The following is a 24202-nucleotide window of genomic DNA, read 5'->3' on the forward strand; positions in this document are numbered from 1 at the left end:
GAAATCAACTTAGTGGCTGTCCACACATAATTTGAAGCTAACGCAAAGGTGGAAGAAGTATACATCTTTCAGTAACAATAACTTTGCGTGGTCGTCTGTTGACCAGCTGCAGAACGATGTGTCCAGTGTGCTAGGACCAGCACTTGGCATCACATGGCGGCGCAGCACCAATGTGTTTCCAGCATTAGGTGGAAAACGTGTGCATATCTCTTCTGGGATCGACCACACATATTATCCCTGCACGATCTAAGGTTTGGAGAATACATCTCAGACCTCTTTGTGTTTCCACCATTTTCTCCCCTGCTTAAGAAACTCTTAAGCCTCTTTAAGGTTCTCCTTCCTGCTCTGAACAGTTTTTCACCTTTTGAGCTCTTTTCAGGTCTAAGATGCTCTGTGAATAACTTTCATCTTTACGAGGACCTAGGCTTGACTTTAAGAGGAAATTCTAAGAAAACTTCACAGTTCTAAGAATTTCGTCACTAGGAGCAACTCTTCGTACGAGGAAGCTTTGTGAATACGGCCCCAGACTTATCAATAAATGTTGTAGAGGTGAGAAAGGTCTAAGGCGTGCCATGTCTGAGCTGTCACGACAGGATAGACGTGAGCTCTTTCAAAGCTATTGAAGTCAGTGGATGCACTAAGAGTGTAAGCGCCCATGTTGTCGATGAGAAGCCAGTCCCCCACGTAAGACTCAGGCATCCAGTAGTTGCTTGTTACTTTGTCGATGCTGTCGCAGGTTGGACCCCAGATGACAGACCGGTATCGCCGCTCGCCGTTCTCAACAGCCTGCACAAACAGTAAAAAGAAAAATCCACATCACACATGTTGTCATATTCTCTCTCAACCTACTCCTTTCATCTCATATCTGACATCAAGTTTTAAAATGCTCTCGGCCAGATGGAAAGTGACAGCCTCCAACATGCTGTTCCAGATCTTATTTTAAACAAACAATTCTCAGTAACTGTGCATGAAGAGGACATCAGGTTTGTTCATTTATAACTCAGGAACCTAAGCATCCATCCGTCCATTTTCAACCGCTTATCTGAAGCCGGGTCTCGGGGGCGGCAGGCTGAGCAAAGTACTCCAGACATCCCTCTCCCCTGCAAAGCTTTCAAGCTCCTCCTGGGGGACCCTGGGGTGATCCCAGGCCAGACGGAATACATAATCCCTCCAGTGTGTTCTGGGTCTGCCCCGGGGCCTGCTGCTAGTTGGACATGTCCAGAAAACACCTCTAACAGGAGGTGCCCAGGAGGATCCTGATCAGATGCGATCAGCTCTCTTTTCACCAGGACCATCCGGCACAGCGCTCGCATCACTGCAGATGCCATGCCAAACTGCTGATCCATTTCACGCTCCATTCATAATCTTGTTTCACAGAACCTTCAAACACTGAAGTTCTTACGTGGTGACAGGGTTGATATTAACCAGCCCGCCCTCAACCAGAGAATGGCCCTATAGGTGCAAGCAACTTATTATGACCCATATTTACATTTATTGTTAGGTGGCGACCTCTAGTTGCAGTTGTAAATTATGACACGAGCGATGACGTAGTATAAAGATTGACAAAGATCACATAGGAACAAGATTGGCATGGATGGATGGGTCAAACAAACACAGGACTTTCACCCTGGAGACTGGTGTTCATGTCCCGTGTGAAACTAAAAGTCAGTGTAATAATGACTTTGACCCAAACTTTGACCTTTTTTTATGAACATAACCATGTACTTCTGGTGCATGACTGGGACCGTTAGCAACCTTGCAACCACGTTTACCAGCGGTGACAACTTTGTGATGTCTGGCATGGTTCACACCTTGTAAGTTGTCATGGAAAATTGTGGTCTAGATGGCACCTACTGCAGAGGTAACTACCACAGAATTGGTTTCGAGTGTTTTGCCAAGTGTTACGTCTGGTTGTCTGTGGACATTTGTTGTCAACCCAACAGTGTCACCACTGCGCAAGATTCACCTTCAATCTTTACAGGTGTGTAGTTGAGATGAAAATGAAGCTTGAGTTCAAAGATGAATGCGGTCTGAGCAAAGGGGCTTTAAAAAGTTGGGTAGGAAGTGGTAAAGGGGCCATTGGCTCCCCCACTGTACACTCCTGGCCCACATTGGATATAGGTCTCATATTGCTGTATCGAGGCTGAAGTGATCCCATCGCAGGATCGTCTCTCATTAAAGCAATCGTTAATACAGGCACAAGTTGCTGGTGCTGTCCAGCAGTCATGTATGTTGTTTTGGGAGTCACTGGTAAGGTATGAGGATGTATTGTATTACCCTGTGAGGATATGGTTTAAGGTCGGCGTTAGCTGGGTCAAAGATAATGCAGCTCAGGGAACCGTACACTCCATCGTTAAGGTAGTACATCATCATTCTGTCACAGCCCTTGTCCTCATCATCTGGAAAAAATACATGCAAATAAACATTATTAAAACTGCAACTATCATTCATTCAGCAAATACTTTGAAAATAAAAGGACAATTATAATAAACATTACAGCTGTAAGCAGCGATCAACAGGCCCTTGGACCTTCCTGTGTGTCAGGGGTGCTGGCAGGATGCTGGTCAGTGGGACCGTTTGATACTGCGCGCACAAGTTGGACATTATGTGGTGCCAGAACACATGTGCTGAACATGCGTGAAGTCGCTACATGTCAAGTGTCAATTACACAATGTAGAATTCCTGTAAATCCACTGTTGCCAGTGGGTGGCACAGTTACTTTGACTCAGTATTGGCATGCCTTCAAGCTGAACTCTCATTAATTACAATGTCCCCCCAAGTTACAGCAGCTTCCTGTTTAATGGTGTTCAATGGTGTTTAATGGTCTTATGATCTGACAGCCCAGTTTTAATGGTCAAAGATACACTAAAATTGCACCATTGATTTAAAACGGCTGACCGAATGTTAGCGTAGGGCTCCAAGAGGCCTTTTGATTCTTTGCACGGGACTTGTGTCTCCTAAATTTCATACATCTTGATGAAACATACAGTGAGTGCTACTTTGTTGAAATGTTGTAGGGGGGCTCTCTTAAGCCATTTTGTTACACCCAGCTCTGATGCTTGTGAAACCTTTTGTGAGTTTTCAAGCATCATTAGCCCGTCAATAAATAATAATACTTCCTTGCACTGGTCAGATTTTGAGCCCTAATGGTCCTTTTCATTGTTGGTACCTTTGCCCCTACACCACATGTAACCAGGTATCTGGAGTTCTGCACAAAGTAAGTACTGCAAGTCTTGATTGCGCTAATCCTAGATACTCAACAGTCATGTGGCTTCAAAAGACACATAAACATTACCGCTGTGGTCGTCCATATCATCTAAGATTACTCTTTTGGCAATGACGTTCAGTGCCACTGTGAAGGCTGATTCCACGAAGAATCGCCCTGGTTCTGCCATGATCTTCACCCCGCAGTCAGGCGGGAAGAATTTATCCAGTGCTTCATTAATGACTTCTGAACACTAGGAGGGAAAAACACAATGGGTTGATAGTTTATTGCCTGTGAAATATTCTATCAATAATCCAGACATTTCGCTGACACTTCGATACGAAGTGACCAACTGTAACCAGCATCACAGAAAACCTGGATGAAAACTATAGTGTAGATGATGACCTGGCTCAAACTGTTGTTGTTATCCTGAAGTGACTTCAGCCATGGTTTGGCATGTTTTTGGCTAAATTGGGAGAATCAATTGCTCTCTGAGCTATAATGGCAGGAAATGGCCCTTGGACAGTACCTTCAGTTCCTACAATGCTTGTTTGTCACACACTATAAATTGTCAGGACGTATTAATTATTTGGCTTTCTCACGAGTGAACCCTCCAATGTGTAACTCCATGTCTGAGTCTCTCTCATTTTAAGTCTTGTTTATGCTACAACATATTTGGCATTGTCGGCAGGATAACAACAACAGTTTAAGCCTGGTCATCATCTACACTATATACTGACAAATGACAATGTTGGATAAAACGTCACCAACATTGCATTAAATGTTGCGACGTATTGGGTCCCACGAATGATGTCGCATCCTTAGTTATGTCATTAATGTTAAGTTGCGGAGGTTAGATTTAGGAAAACAAACATGGTGAGGATGCACCTTAAAATGACTCAAAGTTAAGACAGATGAACACGTGACTCCAGGGAAAAGTCCCGGGCTAAAGTCTGTTTTTATGTGACCCATCCACCACCCCAACCTGCCTCCTTACAAGCACTCAGGACTGCTTCCTTGTTTAGTGCTGTCACCCCATTGGTCACATAATCGCAGCCTTTCAAAATACATGGGATATGTATGAATTTTGCACTTCGGAGGAAAATGACCCAACAACATCGCCAGGTCAATATCAGGGTGTTTAGATGTAGTCATTACTTCTGCATCATTCTGTGGACCTATATATGTTTTTGTTTTTTTGTTCATTTTGTCATTTGTTTGACCGACATAATAAAGGTGCAGCACAACCATGAATGAGCACTACCACTGTGTATTTTTTTAACTTTACCTCCTCAAATGATCCTTGGACACCTCCGGCCCCAGAGAACCCTCCACCAATATCCAAGAGTCTCATCTGGAATCCCTGCAAATTCTGAAAAAGACAACAATCAATTGTTAGTGTTCATGTTGATTGTTAGAAAGGAAGAGTGGTGGTGCCCTGTTCTACTGTGCAGACACACCTGGACAGGTATGACCTTCATGGAAGAGTCATCAGAAGAAAACCTTTCCTGTGTCCTCACCACTAAATCCAGCCTCACAACTTTGCAAAGAAACATTGAAACAAGCCTGATGCTTTCTGGAAACATGTCCTGTGGACTGATGAAGGTAAAACAGAACTTTCTGGACACAATGAGCAAAGGTATGTTTGGAGAAAAAGAACTGTTAAACACGGGGGTGGATGGATGATGCTTTGGGCTTGTGTTGCAGCCATTGGCACGAGAAACATTTCACGGGTAGACGGACGAAGAGAGCCACGCCCCTCACAGTCCCCCGACCTGAACATCATTAAACATCTGTGGACAGACCTCAAAGAGCAGAGCATGAAGACGGCCCAAGAATCTCACAGAGCTAGAAGCCTTCTGCAGGAAGAATGGGTGAATATCTTCCAAATAAGACCGAAGGACTCAAAATTGACCAAAACATTCAGTTTAATTCTTGTGTTCTGTTGCTATGACAATGACTTACGCCCATGTCAAAGACACGTCGTGCATCTGCTATGGCCTGCCTGAACGCCCCGCCGTCAGTGCAGCCGCTGCCGACATGAAAGCTGACCCCGATGACCTCCAAGTCGAGCTCTCCAGCACGTTCCAGCAGCTTACCAACTGACTCCAGACTGGCTCCGAACTTTGAATTGAGTCTCACCAACGATTTGGAGTCATCCACTGCGATGCGGAGTACCAGTCTGGAAAGATTCAAAAGTATTAATACACTAAAAAGAGTCTACGCTCAACAGAAACAAACACATTAGTAGTTGGTCACTTACTTGGCTTTGGGGTGACACAGAGAAATTTTTAGGAGTTCATCCTCATTATCAAAAGTCATCTTATCGACTCCATGAGCACAGGCGTATCTGATGTGTGACATTGGTTTGGTTGTATGTGCGTAAATGATTTTCTCAGGTGTCACTCCGAGGGACAGCATCATCTGGATCTCACCCTGTGTTAGACCCAAACATGTTTCAGATGAGCAGCTGAGATGGAGACAACGTTTCTCTATGACAAAGAAAACAGAGCTAGATGATCTCTGAGATACCTTGCTAGCACAGTCGAAACCAGTATCCAAAACATTCATCATCCTCAGAACTGCTGCTGCGTTGTTGCACTTCACTGCATAGAAAGGCTTGACTCGGGGGAGGTTAGTGATCCACCTGTAGTACCTCGATACTATGTTGTCTAGATTTGCCACATGGAAAGGCTCTTCATTGTCCTGGAGGAATAAAGCAAAGATTACATTTCATTGTTAAAATGCACATCTCAGGAATCTCAGCTACCTCATAATACTTTGACACAACAGAGTGCTGCAGGGACGTTTATTTGTAGGTTAACATGGAAGTTAGAGTCGCCCTCATCAAAAAGCCAACAGGACTTTTCCATTGGATCTTGGATTATTGCAGAAAATAAACTCTATGGCAACCAAACGTTTATGATACTTGTCGGTGAAGATTCTCAGTCATCCAGGTCACAGTAATCCTGAGTGCTATATCATAGGCAACTGGACTTGAGTTTCTTGAACACATTTCACCTTTCATCCAAGAGGCTTCTTCACTTCTAACAGACTGGTGCAGAGTCGCAGGCGGACACCAGTCCGTTAGAAGTGAAGAAGCCTCTTGGATGAAAGGTGAAATGTGTTCAAGAAACTCAAGTCCACGCTCATGTGTGCAACTTTTTGTGTCGGGGCTTCAGGACACTTGGATCACTACGGACGAGCAGTATGGAGATATTTTGTGGTTTCAATGATGTGTTTTTGGACGTTTGAATCTGGGGCGCTGTCAGCCTCCATTAGGTGGAGTTGTGTTGCTACCTCCTCTCCCCTTGGATCTCTGCAAGTGATGTGAGGACTCTAAAACTTCACCTGAGCCTCCCTCGGCATATGGGTGAGTAGATAATGGCTGCATTTACATTTTTGGGTGCACTATCCCTTTAATCAGCTTGCTCACAGTCATCGTTAGGAAAGGCCAGGTGATGCAAATTTCAAAGCTGGACAGTGTCAGTTTGAAACGCTGCTGGTAACAATGTAATATAAGATAACATCAGATAAGATACACCTTTACTGATCCCACAACTGAGAAATTCCAGTGTTACAGCAGTCAAGGGGAAAGAGTCAGATAAGGAGCTGGAGAGTCCTTATCTTAAGTGTACACTCTGTGATACTCACCAACAAACCACGCTCTTTTATTTTATAGTCTATGAAGTCACTGATGGTCCTCCCATCGTCTAAAACATCAATGTCACAACTCTCACGGGAGAAAATGACTGATCCGTTCGTAGTCAGTGGTGCTGCAAGAAAAAGACAAAAGCATAAAATTAATAAATACATACTGTTAATTTAAGGCTGGATCACAATAAAAATCAGCTTTGTGTCTTTGATTAGAGCTACTTGTCTACATAAACCCAAAATACAGGCACATCTGCCTCACACGTTACATCACTTTAAACATCACTTAGAGTTTCTTCCATTCTACCTCGGCGCATGTTGTCCTCCATTATGATGCAACCCTGAAACTCTTCAATTCCAAACTGGAGTTAAGTGTCACCTAAGCATTCCTATAAAACAGAGCTGGACGTCTGACAGTAAGCACTGACACACGTCTGACACTCATAAGCTGATTTTATTCTGTCAGTCCTGGTGTTTCCCTGCCCACTTTTGTTCCTAACCAATAACAAATCTATTAGTCTTGAGAAAACATTTCCACACTGAGAGGGCTCTACTGTAAAAGTCCTGAGGCATTAAGGTATCAGGTGTGAAGCAAATAGCCAGAGGCAGAAACACTGTTTATTCTTGATACAGCATTTCAATATTTATGGAGAACACAGAGTGGACGGGCAGTTAAAGGACATGTTGCATAAATACAAGACTTTGAAATCATATATTCTTAAATTCAGGGGCGTAAATATAGACAGTGCAGGCAGTGCGGTTGCACTGGTGCCCATGGGGTGGAGGGGCCCGACTGCCACCTGGAAATACGCCCATGTTCAAAGAAGAACTCATATTCTCAAGGCAACTGAATCGAACATAACTGGACTTAGTTTTGTCTTAGAAGACCTTTCACCTCTTATCCAAGAGGCTTCATCAGTTCATGCTTGTCTGACTACCCACACTAACCACTGCACCACCATGCCATGTTTTTTGCACCCTCAAACTCATTTATTTAAGATAAGATAAGATAAGATAAGATAAGATACACCTTTAGTGATCCCAAAATTGAGAAATTGCACTCAGTATTTTAGTGTGTTCCAGTGTCAGTCTTTGGGTGGGATGGGGGGGAGGGGTGGGGTGATGGCTTTGACGGCCTGGGGAAAGAAGCTGTTAATGAGTCTGAGTCTGATCTTTTCTGCGGTCCTCACCACCCACTGTAGGTTAAGTGTTCAAAAGTCTGATTGCCCATGGATAGAAGGTGCTTCCAAGCCGGTTTGTCCTGCTCTCCAATACCCTGTATCACTTCCCAGAGGGCAGGAGATTGAAGAGGCCATGGCCTGGGTGGGACGGGTCAGATAGGATCTTCTTGGCCCTGTATTGAGCAGTGCTGGTTATGTAGCCTGACAGCAGCAGGCAGGCAGGAAGGACCTGTGATAGCGTTCCTTCACACACTTTGGGTGAATCAGTCTATCGCTGAAGGAGCTCTCCAGAGCTTTTATCTCCTCCTGCAGAGGATGGGAGTCATTAGTCCTCCTTTCTCCCACCACCTGCAGAGTCCAGAGAGCATCCCACGACAGAGCTGGCCTTCTTGATCAGCTTGTCCAGTCTCTTCCTATCTGCAGCCGAGACACTGCTGCCAAAGCAGACTACTCTGTGAAAGATGGCTGATGCCACCACAGTGTCAAAGAAGGTCTTCAGGAGTGCCCCCTGCACTCCAAAAGACCTGAGCCACCTGAGCAGGTAGAGTCTGCTTTGGCCTTTCCTGTACAGTGCTGTTATGTGATCAGTCCAGTCCAGCTTATTGTTAAGATGAACACCCAGGTACTTATAAGATGTCACCATCTCAATGTCCTTTCCCTGGATGTTCACCGGTGTTGGGGGGAGGAGTCTGCGCCTGCAGAAATCCACCACCAGCTCTTTGGTTTTTCCCGCGTTGATCTGAAGGTGGTTCCTCAGGCACCAGTCCACAAAGTCCTGGTTCAGTTCTCTGTACTCCCTGTCGTCCCCATCTGTGATGAGGCTGATGATGGCAGAGTCGTCAGAGAACTTCTGCAGATGACAGGTGGGGGTGTCGTATGAAAAGTCTGCAGTGTAGAGGGTGAAGAGGAATGGTGCCAGCACTGTACCCTGTGGGGCCCCCGTACTGCAGACAACCAAGTCCGATACACAATCCTGGGTCCTGACATACTGCGGCCGGTCCGTGAGGTAGTCCAGGATCCAGGATGTGAGGTGATTAGCCACCCCTATGTGCTCCAGTCTGTCCCTCAGAAGTGCAGGCTGTATGGTGTTGATAGTGAGATAGTGAGATGTCCGGGTGAGGATGAGGGGGGTTGCAGCCGTGATGTCTGGGCCGGGGGAGGGGCAGACTGATCAAATGTATTGAAGAACAGATTCAGATCATTCACCCACTGCTGGTTGCCTCTGGCCTGGGAGTCTGGTTGTTTGTGTCCTGAGATGGTTTTCAGACCTCTCCAGACTCCGCTGATGTCGCTCTGCTGCAGCTGTTCCTCCATCTTCTTTTTATATCCTTCCTTTCCCCGCCTGATGTTTCTCCGTAGCTCCTTCTGCACGGCCTTCAGCTCCTCCTTGGTTCCAGAGTTAAAAGCTCTCCGCTTCTCCTTCAGGAGAGCTTTTAACTCTGGAGTAATCCAGGGTTTGGTGTTGGAGAAGCAGCGTACAGTCCTGGTGGATACGATGCTTTCCACACAGAAGTTAATATAATCCGTAATGCATGATGTCAGACAGTCAATGTCCTCCCTGACAATCACTGACCCTTTTTAAACAGGAGTTGTGCAAATTTGCAGGAAAGCCCAATCAGTCTTTTTTCAGCATTGGCAGTATAAAAACAAAATCAGGGAGTGCAGCAAAATGCCGCCTACCTACTTTTGTTTATACAGAATGTGCCTTTTTCGGGGCAATGGGGGGCGTGAGCAAGTAACAAAACGTGTAGCTCAGCGTGTGACGTAAACAGTGACGTGGGAGGGAAGCCGCAGCTGGTCAGTCCTTCGGTGATTCTCTCATAAGTCGGCCCATTCCTCACCGTCCCCGTCATCTGACGGTTAATGGCCTCTTCGTTTGTGAGGACAAGGAGGGCGCACAATTCCTTGTCTCCCCAGTTGCTCATCTTTACAGTGTCTGTCAGGTTTGTGTTTCCCTCTTGCTACTAGCTGCTCGCTAATTCCTGCTATCAGCTGTTTCCTGTTTATCCACCGCCAGTGGCTCGCACGTGTGGCGTCATCAACAGCCCCTCCCACAAGTCTTCAACAGCTCCTCCCACAAGTCTTCAAACTCTCTTTAATTCAAAAACCTTGGGTCCAATCGTCAATCTGAGCATACCAGCAGAGAGATGCACTCGTCCCAAATGCAGACATACAGTAGTGGAAAAAAGTTTTCGGACACCCTTAAAATTTTACACAATCTCAAATATTATCATGAAATATTTGTGGAAAAATCTTTTTTGTGTTTCAAAAGGTGTGGCTGCATTAGACAGATACAAACAAATATAAATTATATTTTTTTGTTTATTGTTTACAAGAAAAACTAACAAAACTAAATTCTTGACAGTTTCAGTATGTCAGTTCTCAACATTGTCGGTATCAAAGTCAACAAATAACAGAGAATGTGTTCAAAACTGAACAAAAAATAAATAAACCATCACATCATCAAATTAATATTTAGTAGTCCTGCCATTGGCACGTAGTAGAGCTCTAATCCTGGCTGGCATGTTCCCCACGAGCCTTTCACACTGTTGAGGGGTAATCTTGTCCCATTCTTCTTGAATTACTGCTTTTAATTCTTCTAAATTCTTTGGTTTATGCTTTGAAACAGACCTTTTGATAATCCACCACAGATTTTCAATGGGGCTCATGTCCGGGGATTGAGCTGGCCACTCTAAGACCTGGATACTGTGCTCCTGCAGCCAAGTTCTACTGGCCTTGGATGTGTGGCAAGGGCATTATCTTGTTGAAACATCCAGTTTTTACCTCGACGGAACAGTGCACGCGCAGAAGGGAGCATGTGGGTTTGGAGAATGGTACAATACTTGGTAGAGTTCAATGTGCCATCACAGACAGTGAGATGACCAACACCAGCAGCACTCATGCATCCCCAAACCATGATACTGCCTCCACCATGCTTGACAGTAGGTACTGTACATGCTGAGATAATGCTTCGCCTGGCCTTCATGCACTCTCACATTAGTAGGAGGAAGATAAAGCTGGAAACTGGACTCATCTGACCACAAAATCTTCTTCCAGTTCCTGGCTGTCCAGTTCTTGTGTGCCTGGGCCCAACGACGCCGGGCTAACCTCTGTCTCTCATTGATCAGGGGCTTCTTGATAGCCTTGTAGGATCTTAAGTCATGATCTAAAAGTCGGCCACGTACAGTGCGGGTGGAACACTGGACACCAGTTTGGTTTGACCACTGCTGCTGAAGCTCCTGTGATGTCATTCGGCGGTTTTGCCTGCACATGCGGATCAGGATGCGGTCATTTCTTGCTGAAGAAACCCTTGGACGCCCAGATCTTGGTTTGTCTTCCAAGCTGTAGGTTCGTCTGTATTTCTGCAGAGTGTATCCAAAATGACCCAATACTCAAAATTTCTTATGTATTTTTATGGAACCAATCAATTTTAAATTTTTAATGGCTTTTTTAGGATTTATTTAGTGTTTTGGCTGTGACTGTACTAAAAGAAATTGCACTTGAAGACCTAAGAGTGATGCTTAATGCAATATTTCACAAATGCATGGGGTGTCCGAAAACTTTTTTCCACCACTGTATAGTTTTTATGTTTGTGGAGTGAAAAACGCGATCTTGGTCACAAGTTTAAGATGTGTTGGCCCTCATCTTTTCTTTCAAAGATTGTCAGGAGGTTTTGTGTCACGTCATCTTTGAACACTTATAAAATCCAAACCTTTTGAGAAATGACAATATTATTCAGAAGTTTTGTTCAGCAGCGGTTGAGCTGTCATGAGTGCGAGTTTGAAGCTGATACGATAAACAGTGTAGGAGGAGATATTTTTTGAAAAAGAGGATTTTTGAGGTGGAATCTTACTTGAAAGGGCAAATAGGTCACTTCCTGTTGGATTTAGGTCAGGGTTGTCAGTGCATGATTTGTAGGTCTTGATGAGATGAACAAGCCAGTTTTGGTTTGATCTTTCTATGACATTCCTACAGGACGCAGCGGTCATTTTAGTGTGTCTAGGTGGCGCTAGAGAGCCCATTTTGGCACTTTAGGGATTAATTTTTCATTTTATCAATTTTTTTTTTTCGCCAGTCCTGACATGTGTGCCAATTTTGGGGAGTTTTTGAGCATGTTTAGGGGGTCAAATTTGGGTTCAAAGAGACGGCGGGAGAAAGGAGAAAGAAAAATAAACGCAGCAAAAACAATAATATTTTGGCCGAGGTCCCTAATAATAATTTCATAGCTCAAAGGTTATTGTTATACTATTGAAAACATCATATACAGTGACTGAGAGAATGAAAAGACCAGGAAAGTTTCACATTAAGGTTCATACAGTCAGGTATCATGTAACAAACCCTATTTGCGATGTAGACAGCACCTATTTTCAGGGAGCAACAGCTGCACCCTGAGATAAACTGAGTTCAACTTTTGGAGCACAGCAGCATGACCACATGTCATGTGACGAGGACGAACCAATCACAGCCCACAGATATCTTTCCTTCCTCAGTAAATATCAGTGTGTGATAAATATGGAGGAGGAGCTGATCATCTTGGTGCAGAGCTGTCAGAGCGTCACATCTGTCCCACAGACACACAGGAAGTAGATCAGCTCTGACCTCAGGGTTTCAGGTAAACAGGCTGTGATACGGTGCTGGTTATGGTCGCTTAGCAACCTCAGACACAACCTGCTCCACGCTCTTGAAAGCTGGCACAGAAAAGGCACAAGAACAACACCCAGCGCCCGACCTCGTGTTTTCCCGACGGTTAAAGACGCGTCATGTGTGCGGCCCTGAGTCAGTGTTTTGCACACTCTATCCTCTTTGTTTAAAACCCCTCACAGTTTGTTTACATTTTTAACAGATATATTTTACATATTTGTTTATTGTTTCTATTTTATGATTCTCAACGTGCAGCACTTGTTTAAGGCCTCAATCACACAGACAGTGTTTCAGCAGCTGGAGGCGCCTTTTTATAATATTTTTAATAGTTTTGTCCAATGGGGTGATCTGAGAGGCGGGGCTTCTGTGGTGGTCACGACAGCAAGTTTACAGGTGGTAAACAATGAGGGAGAATCTGGTGGTAGTGATTGCTGGATACCCAGAGCTATAGGTTGTCAAACTGGCCCTGAGTCATCCTAAAATCTGCCTGTAAACGTCCATGATGGAGGAGAAGCTCCTGGACCAACTGGTGGTACTCCCCATGATCCAGCCTCTTTTTTAGGGTCTCATGTACCCACACAGATCTCTGTTTATCTGCTGACAGCCTCTCACCCTCAACCAGAGCTACAGACAGCACCCTCTGCCTCAACATGGCAGCAGCTACACACTGATTACTGCAGGATACACACAATAAATAAATAAACAGTAGTGGTTGCTTGGCAACAATAAAAAGGCGAAGCAAGCTTTTTTTTTTTTCATTAGTGACATTCAATTAATAAAGGCAGTGCGGTGCACCTTGCATTTTGCAACGTGCAGAACTCTTTCTGTTTCTGTTCAAAGTCTTCCTTTTCTTTGACTGTTTATTGTGACCATAATGCACCAGGATACCAAGGCCTGTAGGGTGAAAACCTACCTGGCAACAAACCTGACTGTAATTTCCATGTAAAGACCCAAACCAGTAATGAGCTGTCCCCGCAGTAGTCGGTGTCTTCACATTATAGCTCTGTGCTGTAGAGCTCCACTGTCGTCTATAAACTATTTAAAACACACAGTGATGTGTTTCTTTATTACGATGAACGTGGGCACTGACGTTAATTTGGGTTGAGACACCGCTGAAGTAGAAATCAAATGTCACGTCAAATGTTCAGAGAGAATGCCCACCATCAAATATTTGTCTGACATGCAAATCACTTCAATAGTTCGCTGGCTGTCACTCGCAAACATTTGTTTTTCAGATAACAAAGTCCTGATGTGCCACAGGCAACATTTTAGTTGACACAGTTAAGCTAACGTTGAATCATACCAGTCTGAGAACAGACTCAAAGTTGCCGTCTGTTTGCACAGCCAAAACTCCCCAAATAATAACACCAGAAATAAAAATGTGTGTTTTTTACAGATCAGATCTCGACATCTTTGTGTTGCTAATGCTGCGTTCACACTACATGCTATCACCGCGTTGTACGTTGTCGGCTTGGAATAACGTGAGCGACAAGTGTTGTGCGTGATAATCCATGGCAAAAGGAAACAGCAGAGGCACTTTTTCAACCCGCTGAGTACTGCCATTAGCATCAATCATCACTGAGTCATTTCAAACTCAACACTTCCTGTTTCTGTTTCAATTTAAAAGTCCCATATAATTTGCTTTTTTTTTTTCATAATTTCATGTTTTCTTTTCTGATCAGCAATAAATAATAACCCAAACATTGCTTCATATATCTGACCTCGGTGACCCAGTACACATGTGACCTGTTTGTTTTAACCACCACTGGGACATTTTTCCCGCCATTGTTTCTCTGTCCCTTTTTTCTTTCGTACGCCCCTGCATCAGCTGGACTGTGGAGGAGTGAGAGGAACTGTTCACTGGAGATACGTTAATATTAAATTTGCATTATTTAGTGATTACATTTGACTTTGGCTAGCTTTAATATTGTTAATGTTTGACTTTCTCAACGTGTTTACGGGTAAACTTAGCTAATAAGGTAACTGTCAATAAGATATATAGCTTAGTCAGTAACGTTAACACACTCTTTAACCGTTAATGTTAGGCAATTCAGCAGTGTAAATTATGAACGTTTCCTTATGTTAACGTTACATACGTTAATCATTCTTAGATATTTGCACCAGTGAAACCGGTGCCTTGTTTAATGTTTTTTCAACACTGCTGAAGTTATGTTAATATTTGTGATAAAATTTAATGTTAAAGGTAAATATTAATAAGATACATAGCTTAGTTGGAAACATTAACATTTTTCTGACACCCGTCAGAATCAAGCTTTTATTTTGAAACATTTGCAGGAACTTCCTGTGGTGAATTCAGTGACTTGCATAGTTTTCATGGGGTACTTCAAATGTAGCTCCGCCCATCTGGTGACACTTTTCACGTTACCACAGTAACAGTTCAGCTGGGACATGAACACACACAGTGACTGAGATAATAATAATAACAATCATAAAAATAGGACAAGAATAACCTGATGACATCATGCACGCTGTTGAAACCAACAACAATGTCTGAACCTGACATAAGAAACTGGACTCAGGTGAAACTCTCTGGTCCAGTACCAAACTTCTGGTTGATTAGTCGACTGTTTGGTCGTTGTGGTTTTTGACCAAATACTCACTGGTCGTCGCTGGTGTGACTTTAATCAAGCCGCTGCGTTCAAGTGTTTCTTTACTGAGCTGAAAATCGACAGCTGTTGTTGTTGTTGTTCAGCACTTGTATTTGTCTTCTGTCATGGTTGGTCTTCATTGTGTTTGTCCTGGCTCTTCTTTGCTGTGATTGGACAGCTGGTGACAGTGACGAGCGTTTTACCCAACGTTTTTCAACTCTCATATTTAATTAGAAAACAGATGACAGATCACAGATGGAGAAGAATGGGCACCAGCTGAACCAGCATCCTGCTAGGAACTGTACCAACATTCATCAGGAACTGAAATGTAAACTAAATCCTGGACAGTGCCACTCAACCAGGCAGCTCCTTTTCTATATGCTGATCCGATGGAGCAGAGGACTCTGGGAGAGAGGAAGAGAAGGTGAATAAGGACTGGTGTGACTGTGGGAATGTGAGCTGCTGTCCTGTTCCTGCTGTGGATCACTGCTGTACACCGTTCAGAGGTGACTGCGGTGCGGTGCTGTGGTGATCAGGAAGAGCAGCCGTGCGGATCGTGTTGTTGAGGTCTGGATGTGTGGACAGTTAAATCATTCATCAACCAGAACTATCCGGAAACATGGACGATTATAAAGCAGCAGCTGACGATGTAGGAAGTAGAAAAGGACTGAGCCACAGTGAACAGGTTCAAGGAGCTGATGGATCACATGGAGTCGCACCGCGTATTATTTCCATTTGACTAAATGTATGATGATGATGATGCTGCAACAACTACTGGATGAATCGCTCTTAAATTTAGAGGATGAATCTTCTGGCAATGTGCGAATGTTGCCATGCCAACACGCTAAACTTATTTGTTTTTAACAGGACAGCAGCAGGACACAACTCCGCCATCACGTCCACCAGGTTTTTTACGATTCGTTGCTTCCAGTCTTTCAGGTCATACCGCATCGGCCGCTATATCACAAACACAATGTTGCCGGTGTTACAGTTGACTCTGTGACCCGTCAGATTCTGTGACCCAGCCAAGAAACTCATAACCCTGACCACTCAACAGCTCACACAACCCATCAGTGTATTGCTGGAGTCTGGTACCAGGTCACAGGATCTGACAGGTCTCAGGTTTCAGCGTCACACCTGTCAGCAGACACAGCGGTAGAGAGAAGCTCACTGTCTAAAAGCATCAGGAGTCAGAGTTTACCTTGTGTGTTCTCACCTAAGAAATGTATTTGTCAGCAAAGATCGTCATTGTTTGTTTTGTTTTCCTTTGTAAATAACATTACTGATCGGCAGTTTTGGCCCGAAGATGTTAGCGTCTCGGGGCCTTGAGGCTCAGGGTGAGGTTAAAAATAAACACCTACAGATGATGAACATTATGTTTGCATCCCTGCTGTGTGAGCTGTGCTGCGGCTCTGACTACTGTCACCTCTGTAAAGGTAACTGTAATGTGTGCGCATGTTTTTATCAGCTGTGGATCAAAATCCTCTCACTGACGTCTGTCACACACCATTTTAGTTTTTATAGATTTAGATCCATTCAACGATGAAATATAATGTGGCTTCTGTTTTCCTGTATCCAGCTGGTCATTTAAGGGAAACCTGGATAAGAGACCACTTAAAATGTGAAATATATCCGTGTAGATGATAATCAGAGAGATCTGCTCTCTGTGTTAATCTGTTCTGTGTAACTCATCTAAGCACCGTGGGTCTGAATCTACACCCTCCTCCACAGTCCAGCTGATGCAGGGGCAGAAAAACAATGGTGTGAAAAATGACCCAATGGTGGTTAAAACAAACTGGCCACGTGTGTACTAGGTCAGCGAGGTCGGATATATGAACCAATGTTTGGGTTATTATTTATTACTCAGAAGAAGATAAAAAAATGAAAAAAATAAAATAAAAATGAAATGATAAGGGACATTTGATTTGAAACAGATGCAGTTTGAAATGACGGCTTGATGCATTATGTTATTAGAGTTTTTTTACAGTGACTTCAGCTCTAATTTCAGAACCTTGATATCTCTTTTCACAACTCTAGACACAAACTAATGATCAAAATGCACATTTTTTCAAACAACTTTTCCAGCAGCTTAGATACTATACACATTAACCTAAGATCATTTGTTCATTTAACTAAAATCACCTGTTCAAAATGACACAACTTAACATCAAAGTATTACCATTTCAAAATGCAATTCACACATTACATGTGAGATGACTGTCTATTCATTTCATTACAATGATCTAACTATCAGTGGACACAACTGCTCAAAATAATAAGTTAAACTTGCATTTCTCTTAACGCACAGTTTTATGGAAACTGCTGAACAATATTTACAGTAATGTTGAGTTACTGATGATTGATTTCACCTTGTGCTATGAGTATAAATGAGTGGGATCCATGACAGCACAAGCGACTTCAGTAACACGGAGCCGGCAGGTGATCACAACAGAGGTCAAGCAATGGGAAGAGGAAGACAAGGAAGACATTGTGGTCAAAGGATTGGCAGGGGTCACGTACCCCTTCTGAGAGGTGGTCGTGGGCGTCGTATGAGAGGTGTGGGGGAACGTGGTAGAGGACAAGGCCACAGACCAAGACAGCAACAGCAAAAAGTGTCCAATGAAATCCGGGCAATAGTTGTAGCCCATGTTGTAAATCATGGCATGACAATGGCTGAGGCAGCGAGAATGATTCAACCAAACCTCAGAAGATCAGCTGTGATGTGGATGAGAACCTGTGGCCAAATCGCAGCACAGTAATCAATCCTTTTGGGATTGAGTGATTTTTATTTATTTATTTTTTTACATGCGTTTTATAGTACTGTCGTTTTTTTCTTTTTTGTAGCCAATTATTTTTGCTTTGATTCAAAGAAATCTATGCTGTATTTCTTCAGTAAACTTCAGTTAACCATTTAGAGTGATGTAGTACCATAATGAAACATCGTTCACATATTTTGAACTACAATATTTAATGATTGTTCAAAGTGATAAACAATGAAACTATCTGTATCTTGTGTGCGGGTGATCTAAATTAAGTTCATATGGTATTTCATGATACAATGCATCATTTGAAACAGTGATTCTGCAGGTGTACGGTTTCTTTAAAGATATGGATGCACAATGCAATGTTTTGAGCACTGGACAGCCTGCGTTACAAGGGATGACCGTTTTGAGTTTTATGTCTAGAGTTGTGAAAAATGACATCAAGGTTCTGAAATTAGTGCTAAAGGGATTGTAAAAAACTGTAGTACACGTGTACTGGGTCAACGAGGTCGGATATATGAACGGTGTTTGGGTCTTATTCATGACTCATCAGATAATAACCCAGAGCCCACGTACCCTGAAACCAGGTTAGTGAGTTGAACCAGTATTTTTTAGCGTGTATCTCCATATCTGAGCACTGCTTGTTTATTTTGAAGCAAGTGCCCCGAGGCTCGTCTCCTACTATGCAAATAATTCACAAAAAACAAACATCCTCCGGACCTGTTTTGTAAGAGCACAGTTGCTGCATTAGCGACAATGCTAACATGCTGATGTCTAGCAAGTCGAATTTATTTTTTTCTTTTTATTCGTTATTTCACCTAAGTTTAGCGTGTTGGCATGGCAACATTCGCACATTGCCAGAAGATTCATCCTCTAAATTTAAGAGCGATTCATCCAGTAGTTGTTGCAGCATCATCATCATCATACATTTAGTCAAATGGAAATAATACGCGGTGCGACTCCATGTGATCCATCAGCTCCTTGAACCTGTTCACTGTGGCTCAGTCCTTTTCTACTTCCTACATCGTCAGCTGCTGCTTTATAATCGTCCATGTTTCCGGATAGTTCTGGTTGATGAATGATTTAACTGTCCACACATCCAGACCTCAACAACACGATCTGCACGGCTGCTCTTCCTGATCACCACAGCACCGCACCGCAGTCACCTCTGAACGGTGTACAGCAGTGATCCACAGCAGGAACAGGACAGCAGCTCACATTCCCACAGTCACACCAGTCCTTATTCACCTTCTCTTCCTCTCTCCCAGAGTCCTCTGCTCCATCGGATCAGCATATAGAAAAGGAGCTGCCTGGTTGAGTGGCGCTGTCCAGGATTTAGTTTACATTTCAGTTCCTGATGAATGTTGGTACAGTTCCTAGCAGGATGCTGGTTCAGCTGGTGCCCATTCTTCTCCATCTGTGATCTGTCATCTGTTTTCTAATTAAATATGAGAGTTGAAAAACGTTGGGTAAAACGCTCGTCACTGTCACCAGCTGTCCAATCACAGCAAAGAAGAGCCAGGACAAACACAATGAAGACCAACCATCACGGAGGACAAATACAAGTGCTGAACAACAACAACAACACCTACAGGAAGTGCTGAGTTTGAAATGACAGCGTGATGCATTAAATGTAACAGGATTCAAACTAAAGCCAGAATGCTAAATGGTGTGGTGTGTTTGAGATGCAGCTGGTAGCCTCAGCAGCTGTGCTGAGTAAAGGCCCAGACACTATCTGTGAGTTTGATTCCTTTATATCCTCCATTATGAAGAAAGAACATTCTTTGCTAGCTTGATGCTAATGGCAGTACTCAGCGGGTTGATAAAGTGCCTCTGCTGTTTCCTTTTTACTCTGTGTGCTAACGTCCCTACAGGAGATATCTAAAAGGCTGGGCTGTTGTTGTCCTACAGTTTCCATGGAAACAGATCGTTCTGTGTTCCTATTGGTCAAAGTGACGGCTGTGACGGGAGAAGTCGTGGACGATAAAAGGAAAATCAAACATGCTAGACTTTCTGTCGGGACGTTGTGAGGCGTCTCAGACGTGGCGTTGGTTGTTGTCTACTATGACACGCTACACCAGATGAAACCATGGATTATCACGTACGACACTCATTGTCGTTCACGATCTGAGCCGACACTGCACGACACGAGCTGTAATAAGGCTGATATCATGTAGTCTGAACCCGCCATTAGACATGTTTCCACCCAAAGTTTCTCTGGGTATTTTCTGTACCAGCTACATCATTGTCATTTTTTCTGTTTTCACTATTTAAACTGCATGATTGGAGGAAGTCAGACACCCCTGCTTCAGTAATTGTTGCACATTTGACAATAAATGACTTTGACCTTTGAAACTGAGCTTCAGAAACACAGTCCAATGATCCAGTATTTATCCTGACGAAGATGAAGCGACTCGAGGAGCGACAGAAGGTTTCAAACACAAACACCAGACCTGTTGGTTAGAACGTCGTGTTCCTCTGCCGCTCCCTGTTGATGGAAACATCTTGAACACACAATAAAAAATAAGATGAAGAGAGGACTTTTCTTCATGTCATATCTTTTAATCTCACCCTGGAAATACCCCCCCCCCCCTCTTGCGTCACACCCTTCTGTGACGACACACAGTGTCAACACAGGAAACAAAGGTGAGCAGTCTGTGTGTTTAACACCAAAAACAAACACTGAAATATACAAGTAAATAAAGCCGCCACATGTTCTCCTGGTGATCTCCAGAGTTTTTTTTAATTTACCTGTCATACTTTAAGTTTGAGTCACATGTTCTGAAACTTTTATATTTTATATCTGTGGTGCCGAGACAGCCAGGGATTTTTGTTTTTTATCTCAGTAAGGTCTGCTAAAAGGAATAATTACTTACTAGGGATGCACCGAAATGAAAATTTGTGGCCGAAGCCGAAGCCGAATATTATTAAACGCTTGGCCGAATACCGAGTACCGAATATCGTTGTTTAGTTTTTTATTAGTTTTTGCAGATGAACCCCCTCCAGATTAGTGTTGTCACGGTATCAAAATTGGGACCCACTGTACGATACCAATGAAAATATCATGGTTCTGAGTAGTATCAGGATACCACAGCGAAAATGAGGCAGATGTGCCTTTTGTCATTTATAAAAAGATAAATCACTTTTCTATAATACATCAATGATATTTCAAAGGAATAAATTACTTATTGACTTATTCATACTTCAAAAACAGCATCAATGAGTGATGAACATAGGGGGGATCAAAATAAAATAAGCCTATTTTGCTCGCTCAAAACTATTTTTAGTCCCAAATGCGAGTGCTGTGACGGACGGATCGCCACACTACCGACATTTTACTCAGCCCGTCATGGCACGCTGTTTGATTGCGTTATCAAAACACGCCGCTACTATTCGGCCTTTGTTTTTAACTTATTCCACCGAATACCGAATGTGTGTTTTTTTGCAATATTCAGCCGAATATATTCGGTTACTGAATATTCGGTGCATCCCTATTACTTACTTTATTTATTTATATAGCACAACAACCAATTATTATAATTATTTTTAATTGTCATTTTTATTAGGCCTGTTGGGATTCTTAAACTAGTGTAATGCTGCTACGGAAGAAAGAGAAATAAATCCTCCTGACATGCTAGTTTAGTTTATTTATTTGCACATGTACATATCGAAAAGACGGAAAAAGAAATTAGAAGTTAAAACATTGTGCGGCAGAGGTTCGGAGCTAAAATGGCTCATGAAAATACCTCCTCTATGAAATATCAATAATCATGCATAAAAACAAAAAGATAAAAGCAAAGACTGCAGAATTGAACAAGAGATCCAGACCAAGAAATTAAAGTAAATTAACAGAAATATACAATTTATTTATTTATATATATATATATATATATATATATATATATATATATATATGTGTGTGTGTGTAAATAAAAGTATAAACCAAAAGTCATTAGAAAAGAACCAATTAAGTGTAAAGTCCAGTTCAGACCAAAGATTCACGACCAGACAAGTTGAAACAAACAAACTATTGTCAACGCTCTATTCTGTAAAGTTGCTGATTGACAGGAAGTGACCACCATGAGACGGTGTATCATCTCTAGTCAACAACTCTCTGTACTTCAGAAAATACTCAAAGTAGTTCTTTCTTAGACGATATGTCTTGTATCTTTGTGATTTTGTGTTTGAGGAGGAGGAGGAGAGGTGTGTCTCTCTATTATTGTGACAGACAGAGAAACCGTCGTCATCAGAGCAGTACAGACTCCAGGACTGATCGTTTTTTATCCAAACACACAGTCGTCTCTGTCTCCTCTCCGTCTGACTCCTCTGTAACTCACCGATATATAACCCATCCTCTCCACTCCACCTCCCAGTAACAGCGACCAGTCAGACCAGTCCGACACAGCAGCTGAGGCCAGTAGTCAAACCTATCTGGATGATCAGGATACGCCTGGATCTGTTTCACGAGCATCACCTTCCCGTTGTTGTCCGACAGTGTGAGTAATCTGTTCACTGTGTTGGTGTCCAGGGCCAGTTCACAGACGTCTGATGGAGAGAAAATCATCCGCTGATTTATTCACATCTTAATCAACAAAAAAAAAATCATTCAAACTGATGATGATGTTTGACAATCCTTTACATGGAATTCAGTTTATCAGGTAATAACAACATTAATGACTGATTATTAGGCCTAACCCCGACTGAGACTGTTCCTAGTGGGCCGACGGTCCTCATCAGGGTCCATCAGTGGACCAACAGTCCTCATCAGGGTCCATCAGTGGACTAGTCTCCTGCATGTTTCTGATATGAATGTAATGATTAAATGATATATTTTGGTGGTTTGAGTTGAAGGTGTGAGAAAGAATAGTATCAGTAACATTGTTAACACTGTGCTACATTACAGAGAAATACAAACCGTACTAATGAACCTTCATTAATATAGGCCTATATTTTATCTCCAAGTGCATCAGTGGCGATTGCTCTAAGACTGCAAGGGAAGCTCAGCTTCCCCTAAAATGTCAAAAAATAAGTGGTCAAATATGTACTGTTGTGTTTACATTTCATTGACTAAATATGCGCTAGAACGCGTTCAACTTTTGTTCAGAATCAGCTACTTATCACAGGTCACTGACGCAACTTTCTTCTCATCCGTTCCCGTAGCGTCACAGTGCATTAAACAGTGGAAGCTCAGCGTCCAAAGACTTCAGTGGGGAAGCACAGAGTGGGTTGTTCCACTGCAGCGAAACTAGACAGTCATTGGATAAATGCTCGGTTTTGTCCCGCCCATCAGACGCTCAGCGGGGGTCTGTGGGGCAGTGGGCTGGCCTCGGCTGGCCTGGACGCTGGGCTTCTGCATGATGATTGGATGATCTGTCTGAGGCTGAATCCCTTTTTGATTGACAGCAAAATGAGCGAATCAGCGATCTTGAAATATAAACCACCACCGGAGCATTTTTCAAGTTTCATTCCGTTGTTCTGAGTTGATCTGGAGACTTTTCCAATCCTCTTAGTGACTTTTTCTTTGTTAAAAACGATTAGCGACAAATCTAGCATCTTTTTCTGGTGTTATTGGAGACTGTACTCGTGTTTGGAGACTCTGACTTCTGTTGCTCTGCAGTTACTGTCCCCAACGAGCAGCGGGTGCTGCTGTGAGCCGCTCCACCGTCCCAAAGCACTCACAGGTGGTCACACTATCCTTGCGCAGCAGCCTCAGCTAGCGAGTGAGCTAGCTAGCAAGCTGCACATAGAATTTACGTATAAACGGACACATTTTATGATGTAGGCCGAAATGAGCTTCCCCTCCTTGAAAGACCAGCAGCCGCCACTGAAGTGCACGTAGTGCAACTTACAGGGTAATCCAGGGACGGACACAAAATTTGAGGTAGCCAAGAACCTGCTTTTATACATCCAATGAACTAATATAAAAAATAAAATGAACTGTTTGGCAACCAGACCAGGCCTCTAACTGAGACTTTATTTGTCAGAATGTGTGGCCACACCAGGCTGGTAAATGGACTGGGTGTTTAATTGGAGTTTTACGGTATATTAAATTGAAAACAGTACAAAGACAAAATATTCAATGTTCAAACGGATGAACTTTGTTTTTTGTAAATATTCACTCATTCTGAGTTTGATGCTAAAACACGTTCC

The 24202-nt window shown here is 43.1% G+C and overlaps 1 protein-coding gene across 1 annotated transcript; it reads right to left on the reverse strand.

Moving 5' to 3' along the window:
- Positions 1-96: 96 nt before the first annotated feature.
- Positions 97-22953, reverse strand: LOC125880192 (ornithine decarboxylase-like). Its single transcript, XM_049562505.1, has 11 exons — positions 22748-22953; positions 22401-22597; positions 15303-15360; positions 6860-6981; positions 5738-5911; positions 5469-5641; positions 5171-5387; positions 4494-4577; positions 3296-3458; positions 2278-2399; positions 97-786 (listed from the first exon to the last, which is right to left on the reverse strand). Exons 1-11 carry the CDS (start codon positions 22815-22817, stop codon positions 532-534), a joined length of 1635 nt encoding a protein of 544 aa, XP_049418462.1. The 5' UTR covers positions 22818-22953; the 3' UTR covers positions 97-531.
- Between the last annotated feature and the right edge of the window lie 1249 nt (positions 22954-24202).

Source organism: Epinephelus fuscoguttatus, linkage group LG19 (genome assembly GCF_011397635.1).
Source record: "Epinephelus fuscoguttatus linkage group LG19, E.fuscoguttatus.final_Chr_v1".
Taxonomy (NCBI): Eukaryota; Metazoa; Chordata; class Actinopteri; order Perciformes; family Serranidae; genus Epinephelus; species Epinephelus fuscoguttatus.

What these genes read in the sequence shown, in the direction of transcription:
- LOC125880192 (XM_049562505.1), bottom strand. Translation starts at nt 22,817, where the DNA reads ATGAGGACTGTTGGTCCACTGATGGACCCTGATGAGGACCGTCGGCCC. An exon ending in CTGTGTCACCCCAAAGCCAA is followed by an intron (nt 5,388 to 5,468) that starts GTAAGTGACCAA and finishes GAATCTTTCCAG; the next exon opens with ACTGGTACTCCGCATCGCAG. An exon ending in TTAAACCATATCCTCACAGG is followed by an intron (nt 787 to 2,277) that starts GTAATACAATAC and finishes CTGTTTGTGCAG; the next exon opens with GCTGTTGAGAACGGCGAGCG.